At 38.5% G+C, this 18,595-nt stretch overlaps 1 protein-coding gene across 5 annotated transcripts; it reads right to left on the bottom strand.

Moving 5' to 3' along the window:
* Positions 1-3,120: 3,120 nt before the first annotated feature.
* SRP54 (signal recognition particle 54) lies at positions 3,121-18,322 on the bottom strand. Of its 5 annotated transcripts, none has more exons than XM_079310228.1 (16): positions 18,185-18,322; positions 14,608-14,716; positions 13,138-13,229; positions 12,483-12,567; positions 11,804-11,908; positions 10,109-10,175; positions 9,969-10,026; positions 9,137-9,287; positions 8,088-8,236; positions 6,663-6,763; positions 6,470-6,556; positions 5,987-6,060; positions 5,645-5,753; positions 4,726-4,896; positions 4,178-4,273; positions 3,121-3,584 (listed from the first exon to the last, which is right to left on the bottom strand). In XM_079310228.1, exons 2-16 carry the CDS (start codon positions 14,683-14,685, stop codon positions 3,493-3,495), a joined length of 1,515 nt encoding a protein of 504 aa, XP_079166354.1. In that variant the 5' UTR covers positions 14,686-14,716; positions 18,185-18,322; the 3' UTR covers positions 3,121-3,492. The 5 variants fall into 5 exon arrangements, with proteins under 5 accessions (XP_079166354.1, XP_079166355.1, XP_079166358.1 ...); XM_079310229.1 differs by lacking the exon at positions 18,185-18,322 and adding an exon at positions 17,756-18,157; XM_079310232.1 differs by lacking the exon at positions 4,726-4,896.
* Between the last annotated feature and the right edge of the window lie 273 nt (positions 18,323-18,595).

Genomic DNA, 18,595 nt, shown 5'->3' with positions numbered 1-18,595 from the left:
AGTGCGGAGCGCTCACACCGGCCTCGGGCATTTCGCTTCTCCCCGGAGCCAGGCAGAGACCGGGGCCGGGACAGGCCAGGGGAGCCGGGCTGCCAGGGACAGCCGTACCCCCACTGGGGCAGAAACAGACCCACTGCACTGGGAGAAAAGCACACGTTCTAGAGCAACACACACATCATCGCCCCAAAATAGCGTGAGGCCATGCAAAATACTAGAATAATATTTTAAGAAGCAGATGGGGTTCCTTGACAGCAGTTAGGGAGCTGACTAGCCCAGGAGCCTTGCAGCATTGGGTGTTGGTTCTGGCAGCTCAGCCCTTTGTAAAGAACGAAGCCTTGAAAAAGAAAGAAACGCGCCCCAAGAGCACCCTGGCCCCTGGGCTGCGGCCGGGTGAGAAATGTTTAGAGGTAAGAGGTGATTGAGAAGAGAGTAGTTTTAATTTTTTTTTTTTTTTTGGGGGGGGGGGGGGGTAATGTTACAATGGCTGTAACGTGCACGTGTGTGACAGCAAGAGTCATCTTTCAATCCTGCATCATTAAGAATAGTTTTCAAAAAATTACACTCTATAGCACAATATGGGCTCTTAAGACACTTTCTTAGTCATATTATCAAAGCATAAACCAGAGCCCATGACAAAAACCCAGGTAAAGTACAGATGCAGAAAATGTTCTCTTGTGAAAAGGGCTGACATACAATGTACAGTTACAGAAACAGAAAGATTACAGAATGAAAGGTTACAGTATCATTGTAGACAGTACAGGGCTGAGTATCTTCTTAAGGGATTACAACAAACATACATCACTTAAAGTTGCAAAGAAACAAACTAAACTAATGTGCTAATGCTAGGAAATATAAATATTTCTTACCCCCAACAGAGTATACATTGTTTAGTAACTGGTTGGAACAGAGTAACAGCTCCTCAAGAGCAGCATTAAATCATCAATCAACCAACTTGCTTTCCTTCACCTCTACTGTAGTTATAGCAGCTGTACAATCATATTGAGCTAAATGTGTTACCTCCCAGAACAACTGGCATTTGCAACTTGGATGAGTTTTGTTAGTAACTTTAGCACATTAATGTTGAAAGTCTTATGGAAAGGTGAAGAGTTAACAAAGCCAGAACTATTTGTTTGTGCTAATAGTTAGTTGTCCAGCTTCCATCACACAGCTATCTATTGACCATCCTTTCCTCTTAGTAGGCTGCCCAGCAGCAGCCTGAGCTCAAACAGCTCAGACAAAAGCTTGTCTGACAGCAGCAACAGCAAGATATACACAAGACAGACCTCAGTCTAAGCATTTCCAGCAAGTTTTACATAACTCTAGTTCTTAATGCTAGAGAAAACTTTTCTAAGATGCTGTAGAGGGTGAGTACAAAACCCCTAATGCAAGAAAATAGTGCTGGTAGTGTTGTTACACATTTGCCAGGAGAGTTTTATTTGCATCAAGCGATGAAAGGCCATGTAAGTCACCAATCCATTTAGATTTACTCCTATACAGTTGAACTCTTGTTCTTAGTGCCTCTCATGGACGTTTTTTTTTCCCCCAGACCCGAGATTCTCATGCAATTTTTCTAAGCAGGCTCCAAAGTATTTTGTACCTGGCTTGCTAAGGTAAGATCAATATACACTTTGTTCATTCCAGCATATATCTTAAGAAGTAACAACTGACATCTCATACTTTAAAGGAAATGCACTCTCAACTTGCCTTTGTCTCTGCCAACACTCAGCTAGCAACATCTCTTTGTATCTGGTTGCAGTTTTAGTACTTTGGAAATGGTGAACTAAAAGTTAAAACTAAATGTGGGCCACAAGCTGAAAATAAGAGTTAATTGTTGGTAACTTGACACTCTGACTGAGCCTGTCCTGGAGCACAGTGCTTCACTGTTCATCCTCAATATCCCTATTCATGTTTGATTTCCGTCAAAAGCATTAACCATCCACTCTCCCCTACGGACTGCATTTCAAACCAAGATTTCATACTCTTCCCAGCATGGGTTTGCATATTGCATTGGGTTATAGTGCTCAAGAACTGAAAATCCTATAAAAAAGAAAAATCAGGTTTCAGTTAAGCATACCACTTCAGTAGCTGAGGACAGCTCCCAACAAGCTGGTGATATGCAAGAACTCATTTGTTATATTTAAGATACAAAGATTCATCCTTTTACAAATTAATACTATGCATAAAATGCAGTGCATTGAGGTAGTTAGAATACTTAAAGACTTTTCAGCTTTCTCCACATACTGAACACATACCATTAATCAAGCAGGAGATAGTTTCACATTATAAAATACATTACAGCATATCTTACATTTTATTAGTGTGAGAGTATAATTTTGTATATATAAAAGACATTCCCTGTTAGCTGCCACCAACTGACTGACAGAGGGACCCACTTGTTTTAACTACTGCATTTTTCATCTAGACAGCAGCAATAGGCGTCCATTCACAAACCAAACACTGCTGTTTATTAAAATTTATAATACAACCTCTTACCCTAAAATAAGGGTAAAAAAACTTACCATATTTGCCAACATCTCTGTTGGATTTCAAGGTTCATCTTTGTCTACCTAGTTTCTGAAGCATTCCTGTGGATTCTACCCTTTTGAGACCAACACAGTAAACTGAAATATTAAACTACTATAGGAAGTGAAGATCAGACTGTAGCTGAGTTGGGGCAGTATGCTGTCAGATATAGCTCTCTCTGTCTTAAAGTTGTGTACCAGCACAGAATTCTAACTATTGTGCTTTAGAAATTATTTCTAGAACAAAAGAACTGCTTAACTGGCAGCCTGGTATGAAGATCATACTCAGCATATGAGACAGTTTGGTATCTGCATATCTGTATTTTTTCAGTCCCTTGACTCTTTGTGTATAGGGGAAAAACAATGAAATTCTATATAACAGTCTTGTACAAACCTGAGCAGAGCACATCCACACTCTAAAAATGCTCCACAGATGAGTACCAGCAGCACATTTTCAGGTACTGAGCTAATCTTATAGTATCTATGCCAAAAATGAGTTACAGCAGTCTTTACAAAAAAAAAAGTCAAACTAAGAAAATAATGTCATTACATACTGATAAAGGACAGTCAAAAGGAACTGAAGAAACAGGCCATTCCCTTGTTTATAACCACTTAAATTTTATTTTACAGTATATTTGTGACATTTTATGTTACTATAACCAAAGATCAGGGTTGTTTACAAATATAATGGCTGCCATTTGATGTAAACAATTAAAAAGTGTCTCTAAATATTAAAATTTTACATCATGATTTTGTTTTATTAAATTGAATTACTCTTTGTGCCATCAGTTATTAGTGGAGAGGAACTAATTTAAGCAAAAATAGTTTTCAGAAATTAGATGTAGAAACTGAGAAGCCTGGATAAGATTTGAAAAGACCACTCTCTCATCACTGTAAAAAGGAAGAAAGCAAATTCATTCACTGAAGTTCCAATGAAGAGTCAACCAAGTCCATTTGTATTAAGGCTTCTTTACATATTATTGAATCCCATCATGCCTTTCATATTCCCAGCAGCACCTTGTTGAAATTGTCTCATCATTGACTGCAAACCGGCCATGCCACCTGCAGAAAATGAGAACATGGATGTGTTAATCAACTCTGAAGCACAGCTCTCTTGCTTGAGGCATCATTACTGTACACACACTATTCCAGTAATATGCAAAGGCAGAAGCCCAAGACTGTCAAACTAGGTTTAAACAGCTATTGAAAATAAAAAATTGAGTGAGTAATTACAGAAAAGTCTGCAAAACACCAAGCTTTAAGATGACTTGTGTATTAAGAACTAGACAAAAGAAAAAAACTGCATGGAATGACTATTATCAATCAGTAAGGTTCAGGTATGAGAGTCCTTGTCAAATTTCATTACTTGAGGCAAATCTTAGAAGAGAAGTAAAGGAAGATTTGTTTTACCACAGACATCCTACACCAGTCCAAACGCTCATTTTGAGAGCTGAATCCGAATTAAAGACTGGATTAACCACTGCTAAGTGCAAAGTATTTGAACTATACTTTCTGATTCTTGTTAGAAAACCCTAAAAACACTTAATACTGATATATAATGCAGATAGTCTCCCATCCCCTTCTTCACTTCATATCTCAAATGCTCCACTGTAACTGGCAGTCCTCTCTTGAAGCTATAAAAAGTCAGCACATACCCATATGATGAAGAACTCTTGGATCCATCATCTTTGCCATCTGCTGATTCAGTTTGGCCAGCTGAGATGGGTTCACATTCTTGGACATATCACCACCTACATAAAAAGAAAAGAGCAATCAAAGTAGATTAATATATGGTGCTAGAAATAAAATAAATCCAAATGTTACTTTCTAATTCTAGATTCAAATCCATGAGTACATTTTTACAAGTTACTATATCAGCCACTTAAAAGTCCATTTAGGACCAACAGTCCCTGCACTCCACATAGCAGACTGAAGTATTAGTACTGTAGTAGTAATCAAGTCTGCACTGATAGAAATACAGTAGCTTTCACTGCTAAGTTACACATTGGTGTAATGAAGAACAGTCCAGCTCTTACCAGTCACAAAAACTTTCAAACATGAGAATGAGCGAGCTACAACTCACTTTCTCCTCTCCCTGATCGATATTGTCTCATTTCATCTGTGTTCACACATCAAGTTACCTTAGTTAATAAATTTTAGGGTGAAGTTTTTGGTGTTGGTTTTTTTTTTTTTTTTGTTTTACCTTTGAAAAGCCCTTTGATGCCTCCCATCTTTTTCACCATCTGTGCAAACTTAGTGTATTGGGTCAAAAGCTCCTGGACATCTCTGGTAGAAACACCTGAGCCTCTTGCTACTCTTTGGATTCTTCCTGGCTGCTTACTGAAAACTTTGGCACCATCTGTACTGTCAAGTTCTGCAATTACAATGTGGAAAAGAAAAATCCATTGAGTCAGTGACATTAAAACAGGTACAATTGGTAGCAAACCTGTTCTCATTGTTGAGAACTTCATTTTGAGCCAGAGAATAAAAACTTTTAGAACTGACAACGCAAAATTTTACATAAATCATTGAGACATAATATTCTAGAAGTAATACTAAAAAAACCTCTTATCTTCATATGTTAATCACCATGATAGAAAAAAAGTTGTGTAAATAAATTATGCTCTTGAGATACTTGGTCTTAAGCCATATTAGTGGGTTTAGCATAACATAAGAGCATACTACTAAAGGAATAATAGGTAAACTGGAAACAATACTGAATTCTAGAAACCAGGCTACATCACCAAGTAAATTTGAGGGTGGGTAGGGAAAAGACAGCAATGCCAGAATAAAGATTAACATACCTTATTAATTTGCAAGTATATAATTAATAATTTATGAACAATTACAATGCAATGAATAAAAATACACTGATTTCCAACAAAATGGAAAGTATTCAAAATCCCATCTACTCTACACAAGGCAGAACAGCAACAGTCAAAGTATCTCTAAATATTGAGATTTATTAAGAAATTTGTACTCCTTGCTATTCCCAAGGAAGTTAAATATTTGTCATTTTCTATCATTTTATATACTGCAATGTCTTCTTGTTTCCAGAAAGATCTCTCTAAATAAACTTGTTCAACAATCAAGAAAAAAATAGCAGGTGAAATTTGTTTTACCTTGATCGTTCATACTGTCCATTATAGTCATGAGTTTCTTTAGCCTTGCCATTGACTCCTGTTCATTGCCTTTACTCATAAAGTCAGTTCCAAAACCAGGGATCATGCCCTTGTTTTAAGAATAGAAAACAAAAGCTGTGTCAGAATAGGCAAAGCTAGCTTTAATTAAAGCAGAAAGAAATATAGATAGCAACTATTAGTTCAGTAATTACATACTGAAGTAGAAAAATCATTTCACCTTTTTGGAAAACACACAGAGAACAGATTATAACAAATTTCAATGAAGAGTTTTAAGTTTACATGAATTTGTCAAATAATAAAATTATTTTGGGGATAACTAACCAAGATCTGACTGAATGGTCCCATTTTCATGATGTTTTGGAATTGTTCATACATATCTCTTAATGTAAATTGACCTGAAGCACAACAACAAAAGAAAAGTTAGCAAAGTCACACTGGCATTTTGGTTCTTACTCTCCTTTTTCAATTATTCTTCATATTCATAAAGTAAATAGTATACTACATAGATAAGTAGATAAACAAACATCTTCACTACTACATCTAAACAGTTTCAGATGACATGCTGAACCATCAAGCTAGTTATTCTGCACTTATAGTCTGACACACTTATCATTTGAAAAACAACTCAATTTACATGGCTGTCACATTTACTAGAGAAAGATTAACCATTCTTCACTGTGCACATGAACAAGTTGTTTGTGTCTACACACAGCACAAATGAACTCTGTGGTCTCCATTGCAGAGAACCTGCCACACTCAGGTCACTGTAACACATCTGCTATTCATGCCTTGGGAATAACTTACCATGTTTTAGCTTTTCTATGAGTGCTTCATTATCATCCAACTTTAACTCATTTACTTTATCTATCAATCCTTCAATATCACCCATACCTGGATAAAGAAAACAGATCTGAAATTAGCATTAAAAAGATTACACTTTCACTTTCCATTATCAAATTTTAAGTATCTTTTAAGTACAGTTGTACACAGGACATACCAAGCAGCTTGCTGATGAAAGGCTGTGTTTTAAAGGGTTCAAAGTCATCTATGTGCTCGCCAGTTCCAATAAAAATAATAGGACTCTTTGTGGCAGCAACTCTGCAATAAAATATATTTTATGAAATTGCCTCTCAAACACCATCCATCTTTTATATTATAATCAGCTAGGCATCATCAGCACTATCTCCCTTACTCCTCAAACTATTAATGAAAAAACACCCAGCACTTGGATGTTTAGCTCAGGGTACTTAAAAAGACTTCTCTCTAATTAGTACTTTATAAAATACAAACTCTGTTTGGAACAAAAATCATGGACAGAAATAGAAGTTGCTAATTTTCATTGCTGAGTTTAAGAAATTTGAGAGGACTAAAAAAATAATCTTCAGTTTATCCTAATACTGGGATATTACCAATATATACACTGATACTAATGATAATACTGTCAGATGACAAGCATTGATTCCAATTCCAATTTCTTCTTCATACAACCATCTCATCTTCAACACAGGAAAAAGCTCAGACATAAGAACACTCAGAACCTTTCTATTACACTGGCACTAGCTTTTAACTAAAACTCAGTTTCCAGTCCACAGAGTGTACAGAGGAAACACAGCACACTTAAGGCACACAAGCACACGACAACTCCAATGAGCAAAATGAAAATACCAAAAGCTTTACTCTTCCAACATTGTGCTGTAAGTATAGCAAAATACATATGGTAGTTTAGGACTCTTAACACTTAAGATCAAAGACAGGGATTTAGCAAGTCAGGGTCAGTTATTTTGACTGTTTTGGCAAAACATCTCAGCTCCAAATAAGCTGTATCTTTGAAAGGCAGCTGGAACAATCATACAGGCTGAAGATAAAATGCAACACTTTCTAGTCCATACTCTGCCAAGATATAGCACACAGGAAGTCCAACAAGAATGGAATTTGGGTAACTATGACCGCAGACAACTTCTCACCAAATTTCCAGACACTGCCAATCCAGAATTTTGATTTGCATTACAGTTTTAAGGTCACTAGACATGAGATACAGTTTTTTTCCCCTTTTTTTGCATCCTGAGATGCAAAACTCTTCATGTAAGTTGCATCTATTGAACCCAAATTTATTTTTCTGGAAAAATGCCTAATACACAATATGCAATGAAAATAGTTGATGCTGATTTCAGAAGACAAAAGTCTGACCTATGACAATACAAACTACTGTACTGAAAATAAATCATATCATTGGATTCCAATGTTAAATATCAACAGGAGATAGTACCCAACCAGGAGGAGGATAAAAATTTACGTGTGACTATGACTGACTTAGACTCTGTGCAATGTGAGTGACACTTCCACAGGGCAGGTTTCTGCAAGACAGCATTTCATGGCTGGCTGTTCACAGCCAGATGTTGGACACTTATACCACAGTACTTACGCACTAAGAGCTCCACCTCCTTTGGCATGTCCATCAAGCTTAGTAACAATAACAGAAGCTACATCTACTTTGTCTTTGAAAGCTTTAGCTTGAGCTTCACAAGCTTGGCCAATGGAAGCATCCATCACATAAACAATGTTATCTGGTTGCTAGGAGAAATGAGATGCAGGAAATTACTATTTTGTGTTTTACTGAACAATGTTCATGCATTACTATTATTATGTAGGTTCAATAGCAGAATTTACTGCAATAACAGTATGTAAGCTGTATGCTAAAGTTTAAAACAGGACCACTGTTTTATGAACAGTATTATCCAAGGACCATTTTAAAAATTCTGATGCTGTATGACTATATGATTTATCTACAACACAAAACATTGCAATTTAATAGATTTGTGCTTATTAGTTATGATTCAAGTGATTTTAGCCAGTATCTTGAGCCAATTAGATAATTAGTATCCACAAGTAATTAATAGCTAACATCTTCCACTTGGTTTTACATTCAGATATTTAAGACATCCATTCCTTTAAAAATAAGTTAGCCATCAGCAAAAATTGTGTGGTGTCATATTGTCATGCAAGACCACAGAATCAAACTAATAGCCAGACTTTTTTTTTTAAGCCCATAGAAACAACAGCTTCATTTACATATTAAAACTGTTGAAAGTTATCCAACCATCTTCTCTGTTTCAGTGCAATTATTTGTGACAATCACAGTAAGTTTAGCATTTAAAGTTAAAGGAAACCAGACCAGACTGGTTCTTTTGCCTATTTTTTTTAATGCAAAGATCCTGAAAATGAAAAGTTAAAGCAGGAATGGCAGTCTGGTTATATGCAAGCATCCTTGAACAAGAGAACTGAATAATTAAAACTGCCACAAAACTAACAAGTCCTGGTCATTCAGCCCTTGCTTATTCATATCTGTTTGCATCTTCTAACACAATCTAGGAGTTAAAGCAAAATGCACACAGAACATCAGCATAAAGATGAATCAACTCAGTCATCATCCAATGACTATACCAAGTTACTGTATTTCTCCTAACTACTCACTATGGCATTAGCAACTTGTAACATCTCTTCAAACAAAGAGTCTTCTTGTTTGTGACGTCCACTTGTATCAACAATGATTATTTCAAAGTTTTCATTCTTAAATTTCTCAACACCTTCTGAGGCAATTATTACAGGATCCATTTCTGTATAACTGATCAAAAGGAGAAACAAAGACTCAGAATTTCATCACTCTTTTCAATTTCATTTGACTATAAACTTGTTAACTATATATGTATCTGGATTTCAAGAGGGAATTCCCCTTATGTAAAGCAAAAATTGGTTAAAAATATGTCTTCCTAAGCCATTTACCCTTACTGCTCAGTGAACTGAAGCCTGTCTCACCTGCTGGAAGCTGCAGTAAGTTCTTTAACACGCTCCCTCAAATAAGATTTAGTTGAGCATCTAGACAGTTCACCTTCAGTGAAGCTTAGGGGAAAATAATTTACTGCTTTTTAAAAGACATTTCAGGTCCACCTCTGCTTTGATAATAAAAGTTAAGCATCCAAAAACAGTATCTTCTGATTTGTGAGATATTTCCCAAAAATCTGGCCATGCCTGGCAAAAGTTATGAACTGCTATACACTGAATAAGCACTATAGGGAATTATTCCTGGACATCTGATCTCTTTGTATACTATCCTACCTACTACTCCTGTCAGTATACTGAACTGGGCAGAATTTTCATCTGATTGGAGCAATGGAGAATCAGAATGTATTACTAAAATGAAAGCAATTAGGCAATGCTAGATGGGGTTTAGTGCAAAATGTTCAATACAGAACAATACATAACTGGGAGTTGAATTACTCTCAAAGTGATTCTGAAAGATGCTTACCTCCCATAAAAGGGAATTCTTGCTTTTGTAGCATTCTGCTTTAACTGGTCAAAAGCACCTGTAAGACAGGTATAGTCAAGGGATTACTTAACAAAATCTTCAAATATTATAGAGCACTACATTACTAAAGTCTGTGTTACCTGCTCTGTATGTGTCTGCACATATTAAACAAGTCTTCCAGCCTTTCCTCTGATAGAAGTATGCTAACTGAAATGAAACCCAAAACAAGTAGTTACACCAAAGTCCCATTGACATGACACTTGTAACAGCATGAAGTCACACACAGGATATAAACTCAAGCCAGTCTTTATATAACTGAGGCCACAGAGTAAGACTGTTCACTGTTGGCATGGCCATTATTTACAAAAATAATGTTACAAAATGTTATAAATAATTAATGGCAACATGAAAACACCTGCTTGACTCTTCCGATTCAATTTCTTGAAAAAACAATTTCTATGCATGACTACAAATAACTTAAGTTCCCATTTTACTAACTCCTGAATTCTTCTTAATGTTAGTACTGCAGATTGGACTAGCATGTAGAAACTACCCAAAGCAATATTACAATATCAAGTACCATAATGGCTACAACTTGTAGAGCTCTATGTTTCTGTATTTCCAGAAGAGAAAAGATATTTCCATTGAAAGACATGTTTTAAAGCTGTGGATAGAATCCTTAACCTTCCTACAACACTCAGCTTCACAGGTGCTGGTATATTCACAAAACACTGACCAAAGACAAACATTCAAAATAAAGTTCACCTACATAAGCACTAACAATGTCTTTGGAAATCAGAGTAGGCTATACTGAATATTTCACTATGTGTGAATCTCAAAAGGAGATGACAAAAAACAAAGATCTGTCTTTTCCCCATAGAATAATTCCTCCTCACAGTTTGGATGTATCAAGCTCTGTTTTGGGGTGAATGATGAGTGAGTCAAGAGGTAGTGAGGCTGATGCTGTTGTGGGTGTTTGTTACAGGCCATCAGAAGGAGCAAATGGATGAGGCCTTCTGCAGGCAGCTTGAAGCAGCCTCAAAGTCACAGGCCCTGGTTCTTGTGGGAGACTTTAACTACTCTGACATCTGCTGGAGAAGCAACATAGTGAAGCACAAACAGTCCAGGAGATTGCTGGAAAATGGAAAGCAGAGATTACAACTTCCTGTCACAGGTAGTGGATTATCCCACAAGGAATAATGTGTTGTTTGACCTTACACTAATAAACAGGGAAGGCCTTGTTGCAAATGTGAAGATAGGTTGATTCAGAGCACTCTTTTTTTAGCCTTAAATACAAGTGCAAATTTCCTCAATGAATCTGGGGCTGGAAGAGGTCTCACATCATCAACTTACACTTAAATGAGCTATCTAATACATAGGCCAAACTCCACTGAATTTTCTAAATAAGTAATGGAATGAGCATCCATTCTTAGTATTAGTCTTAAGCCTAGAAAGTGAACTAAAGTATTGTGGTTTAACTTCACTAAGTAGAAGAACAAATTGAAAGACTTTTATAGGGTATTGTTTCATCAAAAGTTTAGTTTAAAAATTTTTGAATGAAGTCCCACAAGCCATAAATTGCCCCAAAAGAATATTATTTTCAACATTCATCTCATCTCAGAAACCCCTTTGCAAACCTCTCTACACAGTACTGAGTTAGAACTTTCCTACTAAAAAAAACAGCACAGATCACAAGCCAATATGGCCTAAGAAGCCCAATGACCACCAGCTTCCCCAAGCAAAAGAAAAAAACCAAACCAAAACAAAAAACCCCCAAAAAGCCAAACCCACAAACCAAAAACCACACAGAGATCCATTGCATGACTGCATGTTACCTTTGAACAAGTTGTTGTTTTACCACTTCCTTGCAAACCAACAAACATTATAATATTCTGTTTTCCTTTAGTAGGTGTCCATGCCTTGACTCCAGGATCTACAAGCTAAAGAATAAAGAGTAACACAGGTAGCACTGGTTTCATATTCAAAAGAGAAAAACAGTTTCTGCACAATCTTAATTTGGCATAGATTTTTGCTGATTTACAGTGAATAACATCAGCCCTTACAAGATATCTATAGTATATAATGTTCTCCATAATAATTCTGCAGCAGTAAGTGTTAAAAAGAAATTAACACCAAGCACACTCAGGGTGGCCTGTATATATGGCACAAGGATAACTCACACTCCACCCCTCTTGTCACTGTTCAGGATGGGCCTCTTCCAGTGAAAATCCTACAGCACAGAAGGCTTTTTAGGGCTGCTGCCTCACTTTTGAAATGAGTAGAAGGTACATCCATTCCTGAGCCACCATATGTCTGGGCACAGACTAGAGTTAGAGAAATGCCCAAGATGTAGTTTCAATGAGAATAGTACTGTTTCCAATAGTAAGATGCCTCACATCAGAAAGCATAACTGCAGGTATCACATAACCATCTAAAAGCTTGGCTTGCTACTGCACTACTTCCAAGCCCAGACTGTGTAAGGAAAGTGATGAATGCAGAGTTTTGAAGTCCTACCTTAACAAGCTCTTTAAAGACTGCATGCTGGATCATTTTTCTTTTGTTAAGGCCAGATGCCATTTCTTCAAGATCAATTGCAGACCTGAGTTTAAGAAAAGCATGACACACTAACATAAAGCATCACTTGAACCTAGTAATACAGTTTTTGCAACTGCACAGCACCCTGATTTGTTCTGAGTTTTCAGATAGGATGTACTTAAAAAGTGACGTGCACTGGAGATATTCTTATGCAGAGGACAAAAACACATTTCTAAAATGCATCTTTCAGACTTGCATTTACTTAAATTATCTGAAAATTGGCAAGGTAACAGTGCTAGTCACATATAAGATCTATTCATAGCCAGCACAGAACATGTGAAGATGCTGTGTCTAGGAAGTAATAAAGAACTTGTTTATCAGATGATTCAACCGGTGGCAGCAACAGATTTTTGAAACAAGCCTGTAACAGCAGTAAGTGGCTAAATTTGACCAAAGACTCTTTTGATGGAACTGGCTAAACATTTAGTTCAAACAGCTGTTTTCCTGTTAAAAGTAAACCATGTGCATCTAAAAATACCCCAACATACTAAGTTTTAAATTAGTTATTTTGTAATCTCAAATTACAACTTTTACAAACATCAAAAGTTAAATGCATTTTAATTATTTCACTTACTTGACATTTTCTCTAAGTTGCTTCACAAGTTTGATATTAACATCAGCTTCCAGTAATGCTGTACATACTTCTTTTAACATAGCATTTAAAACCTTTGGAGAATAAAATAAAAATCAGAAAATTGTTTTACAATACACAGATTAACTAGGCCAGTATAAGGTCAAAATCAGAATGTGAAAGTCTATTTATGGTATAACGATGATGATTCATCTATTTATGATATAACCATAACTTTCACAAATTAAATACACATAGTCCTATCATTAAATTGACTGTCACAAAAAAAGTCTGTGGATTTGTTCCTACATAAATACAATTTAAATCTGAAAGGGAAGGGTTCTCAATTGTAACAACTGCACACTATATAACACTAACAAAACACTTCCTACTGCATTATGGCCAACGGTTCATACAGCAGCAAGACTTCCTGAACTCTCTTCTGGTTAGTCCCTAGAGAGTACACAAAAAAAAAAAATCTCAGATCACAACACCATTTCTGTAAGGAACAGTATTCCTTACCTAAAGGAGGACACCCTGCTACCTGCATTTTCAAAAACTAGACTGCTGCTCTGATTGTGTGCCTTTTAGGCAAGCAGGTGCCTCAGCTAGAAACCCTGTTTATTCTGAGTTTTCAAAGTCTTGAACAGAAAGATTTTTCTGAAAGTAACACCTGCATAAATGGCTTCATTTTTACATCTTGAGCTCCTACAGGATAAAAGTTTCCATTCCTGAAAAAATTTAATTGGGTTGTATTTGATTGATTTAATTAAGGATTTTGTCTCCCAGCAGAAGATACATTAAAACACTTTATCATAAGTTCTAACCCTACAACTTTAAGCCATCCATCTTTCCATCTGAAAAGAGTTTCTAGCAATCTATGTACTCAGACACTTTGAAACCATCATATTAGTTAGTTTTCCATCTTGCATTGAACTCCTATGACAGGACACACCAAGTTCTAATTTCAAACTCTTAATGAGATAGAATACAGATCACACTAAGCCAAACAAACTTCCAGAACCCCATATTGGCTTGAATACAAAGGAAGCAAATGCAACCCATTCCACACATTTCAGACAGCAAATTTTACATTTGTTCTTCCACATTTCAGCTTCTAGCAGCCTAGAACACATCTCCATGGTCTGCCTGTGCACACACAAATTAGAGCAGGCACCTACCTTCCATCCAAATTTGCCTCCACATAACACTAATCTCCCTAAGCACAACCACCAGGCTCAAGGACCCTTTGACCATGGGACCCACTATGTCTGAGGTGACGACCCATTTATAAATCTAGTTTTAATTTTGGGTCATACTGTGTGTTAGGGGGTTAAAACCTCTAGTACAAATTATACATGAAGGGGAAAAAAAAAAGTCTAGGGAGCCCACTTCAAGCTTCTCATCAGCCTTTGAGAACTTTTTCTCAGAACTCCTCCAGTGTTAGTGCCATCACATTTGCACACCACATACCTCTTCATTGATAATTGTGGCATTGCTCAGTGAGCGCAATGCTGAAGTTATTTTTCTTCCAAGATCTGCCAGAACCATTTTGGCGGCTTCAAGTACAACTCAGAAGGATCTTGAAAAAAAAAATTTAAAAATAAAATTTTAAACTAGTTGAAACTATGCCTTCACAAAGTAATTATTCAAGTAACTTTTGGGTAAGAATCCTGTTTTGCATTCCAGAAATTGCACAAGTTTTACTTTTTAAAGTTATTTTTAGGAAATACTGGCCTGAAGTTAATTTTAGGCAATCCTGATGGCCTACTTAAAGGGAGAGATATCATACTTCAATTAGGAAGGATTTCACTGCGTAGAATAAATGTGCATTGAATTCACCATGAAAAACAACCCAAAACAGTCCATACAGACTTCCAGAAAGAATGCAAACTTCTTTTTATCCTCTTACCAGCAATATGCTACATGACAGAATAAAATCAAGCAAAATAGCCTAGAAACTCTGCATCCTGCAAGGACAGTATAACAAGTAGCAAACAGAAGAATAACAGAAACAAAATAGTTTGCTAGCAAAAATTCAACATTATTTATCAGTTGCATTTTATCCAGCTTTCACTAAATCAAACTTAGTTTCCCATTTCAGTAACCCTACAAATATACTTGCATTTTAATAATCAAAACTCATATTGTACTTTTGAATAGCTGTATTGGAAAAACAGACTTTTTTGTTCACTAGAGACACAAATCTCATATATAAGCCTAAAGCATACAATAACTTACACTTGGGAAACTATAAAACATTCATTTCTGAAGGGTGCACATTCTAGGCAACATGCTAAACCACTCCCCCCCATATTAAGTGGCAAGATATTCAGAAGAACACATGGTAGAATCAGCAATCTAAAATTCTGAATAAGGGGAAACCAAAACTTGTCTGAAGAGCAAAAATTTGCAACACCACAGCTACTGCTGAAATGGGGCACTTCAAATACTTTTTGTTTATTTTCCACTTTCTGTGTTGCTGTCTTGTACTCAGCTGAAACTGCTTCCTTGCTGATAGCCCAAATTAGAACCTCACATTTGAGCTCCTCCTTTCAGAACTGAAAGGCAAATTCTCAATAAGGGGAGCCTCTGTAATCAAAACAGATGAGAATTTCAGAGGTTTCTGGGACTTCCACCTGCCTCAAATGAGAAAAAAAACAGAAAAAAGGTCAGTCCATTTATTGAAATTAAGAATGCACCACTAGGTCCATTCTGATTTTATTTAAGAGAGAGGGCTCCAATGTGGCTAACAAAGCAGCTCACGTTATACACATATTGAGGCTTATCAGCCCAAAAATCATAGTTTAAAATGCATTTATAAACAAAAAAAGATACATTCCAAAAGAGCTAAAACAAGGCATCCATGTAAGCCAATCTCTAGATCACTTTACCTAATTGAGAGTTACTATTGTTACCAACTTGGTAGGTTAAACCAGCAACAAAACCCCCAAAACAGCTGCCAGTCTAACCCACCCTGCCCTGATACTTAGGTCAATGCAGAACCAAGTTTCCAGGAGCTACAGAAGATGTAGGATAAATAAATCCTATGTAAATACAGGATTTGGGTATGGCAAATGACACAAATAAATATATTTACACATTTTAGATTTAATGTACATTGAATGTACAAGCAACAATATCCATTACAACACCCTGTCAACATTAATTAAAAAATTAGTCTATGTTTCCTAAGGAGCTCTGCCAGTAGAGTATTTGTAAACCAGTACACTAACAGAAATTCATGTCCATCTTTTTAAATTGCTGGAAGGGTACTTCTACATGTTATCTGAAGAGGTAAAACTCCAAGGTTTCCTTACAAGGCATACAAGTCACATTACTGCACAATAATTCTAAAAAAGTATTATCATCAATAGGCTCTACCAAACAAACAGTCTCAGCAAGAGAGATGTTCAAAGTGTTTTCCAGGTAATTTTTCTGTGATAATTCTAATGCATAATAAAAAGAAAACCCCAAACCTTTAAAAATGGCACTGCAACTAAATAAGATTTGAGCTACTAAAATGGCAACCAATGACAAAACTTAACTATAATACTTGGATATATCAGTTAAGAAGTTTGATAGGATGACCAACACACAGAAGTCATTGAATACTCAATATTTAAAATTAGTTTCCAGAGTTCTATAGATCTCCAAACACAGAAGGTTAATTATGTCCTAGTAAGTGAAAAATTCCAAAAGCTTCTTAGATGGCCTTGTGATAGGAATCATTCAAATCCTTTGCTAAAGAGATAATTTCAAGCATTTTCATATAAACTGCTCTCACCAGCACATTAAGAAATTGCAAGTCATCAGAATTTCTAAGGGCTGCCAAGTACAGAAATTAACAGAACTTGGGTCACGGTCCATCCAAGTCAAGAGCCACACTCCAGGCAAAAAGACACGTAAGGTGTTTTAGCAGGTAGCCAGCTTGGGCTGGCAGATAGCCAGAAGGGCATTAGCAATAACTGCACTGCAGAACTTGTATGTGCTGAGCAGCCACAGTTCTGGAAAGTTGAGCTTGAATGCAGCACCCCACAAGCACACTGAGCAGGGCTACACCCAGCTGGGGCCCCAGGACACAGCCAGGCTGCCTCCAGCAGACCTCGGGCTCAGCAAGGCCACGAGCTCTGCGCAGCCTGAGCTCCCAGGTCATGGTGCTGCTGCAGCCCCGAGAGCTCTGTTCCAGCCACACACGGGCAATCCAGGCACGAAGGGGCAGCAGACACAGTGCATGTCTCACCATGGCACAGCAAACCAGCAGGGAAGCAGCTCTGAAGAGACAGACTGCCACCCCTGCCCACCCACCCAGCATAAACCTCCAACCAAATTCGTCTAGCCAAACCAGCAATACTCTAATGTACAGGATTTTGAAAAAAATAAGGCTTAATGAGTAACAGCAGTTTGAACAGCTGCTTTAAAAGATAACAGCAGTTAAAGATAACAAGCAAAAGGAATAGTTAAAAACTGTACAGTAAAGTTGAACTACATCTACATCGATTAAGATCAACTACAAGTCTAACTCTGTAACAGAGAAGCGGCTGTTTCACAGGTGGGAATGCCTTGAGCTACTACAGCTACACACAACCTCAACTTGCGACTTTCCACCTTCTAAAATTACCCGGCTGACGGCGAGAAGGCGCCCCCAAGGCAGCAGCAGGGAACGGCTGTCTCGCTTATGGCCCAGTGCCCTCGTTTTCACGGGAAAAATGATTAAGGCATAGCCTGGTATTATGTGCCCGGCCGCTCCCTCTCCCACGGGCACCCAGGGCTGGCCGCGGACAGCGGGCGGACAGCGGCCGGGCGAGTCCCGTCCCGGTGCTGCGGCCAGCGGCGGCTGGGTCCGGGAGGCCCAGCACTGCTCCCGCGAAGCTCCAGCGGACTGGGGGCCCAGGCTGCCACAGCACAGACCGCCGCCTATCCCCTGGGTCGGCGGGTACCGGCGCCTCCTTCCGCCCCGCCGGGACAGGGCCGGGGGCCCCTCCGCGTCACAAGAAACCACCGCGGGTGGGGCTTACGGGGCGGCTGCGGCGGCAGCGCGAGCACTCACCGAGAGCGCGGCGCGGGGCTCGCCCAGCCCGCCGGGGCGAGGCCGCCCAGCGAGACTCCGCTGGAAGCGCAAGGAGCCGCGGCCGCCGCCGACCAGGGAAACGTCAGCACTGGCTGTCGCCCGACAGGCCCCCGTTGGCTTCCGTTTCCGGGCCGCGCGCCGTCCCGCTGCATCATTAAGGTAGCTCCATGCAAACGTGACCCCTCGCACCCGGCGCGGAATAGGCGCGAATCGCGCCGTACCACCTTAAGAACGGGAGGGAGGCGCGGCCGTGGGCGGGGCAGGTAGGCGGAGCTCCTCTCCGAGGCCGCCCCGTCAGCGCGGGGCGGGGCCGGGATCGGCGACAATCGGCAGCGCGAGCCGGCGCCGGGAGGGGGCGCCGAAGGGCGGGACCGAGCATGCGCGAAGGGC

This window comes from Erithacus rubecula (assembly GCF_903797595.1).
Source record: "Erithacus rubecula genome assembly, chromosome: 6".
Taxonomy (NCBI): Eukaryota; Metazoa; Chordata; class Aves; order Passeriformes; family Muscicapidae; genus Erithacus; species Erithacus rubecula.
This window is presented reverse-complemented; position numbering and strand designations above follow the sequence as displayed.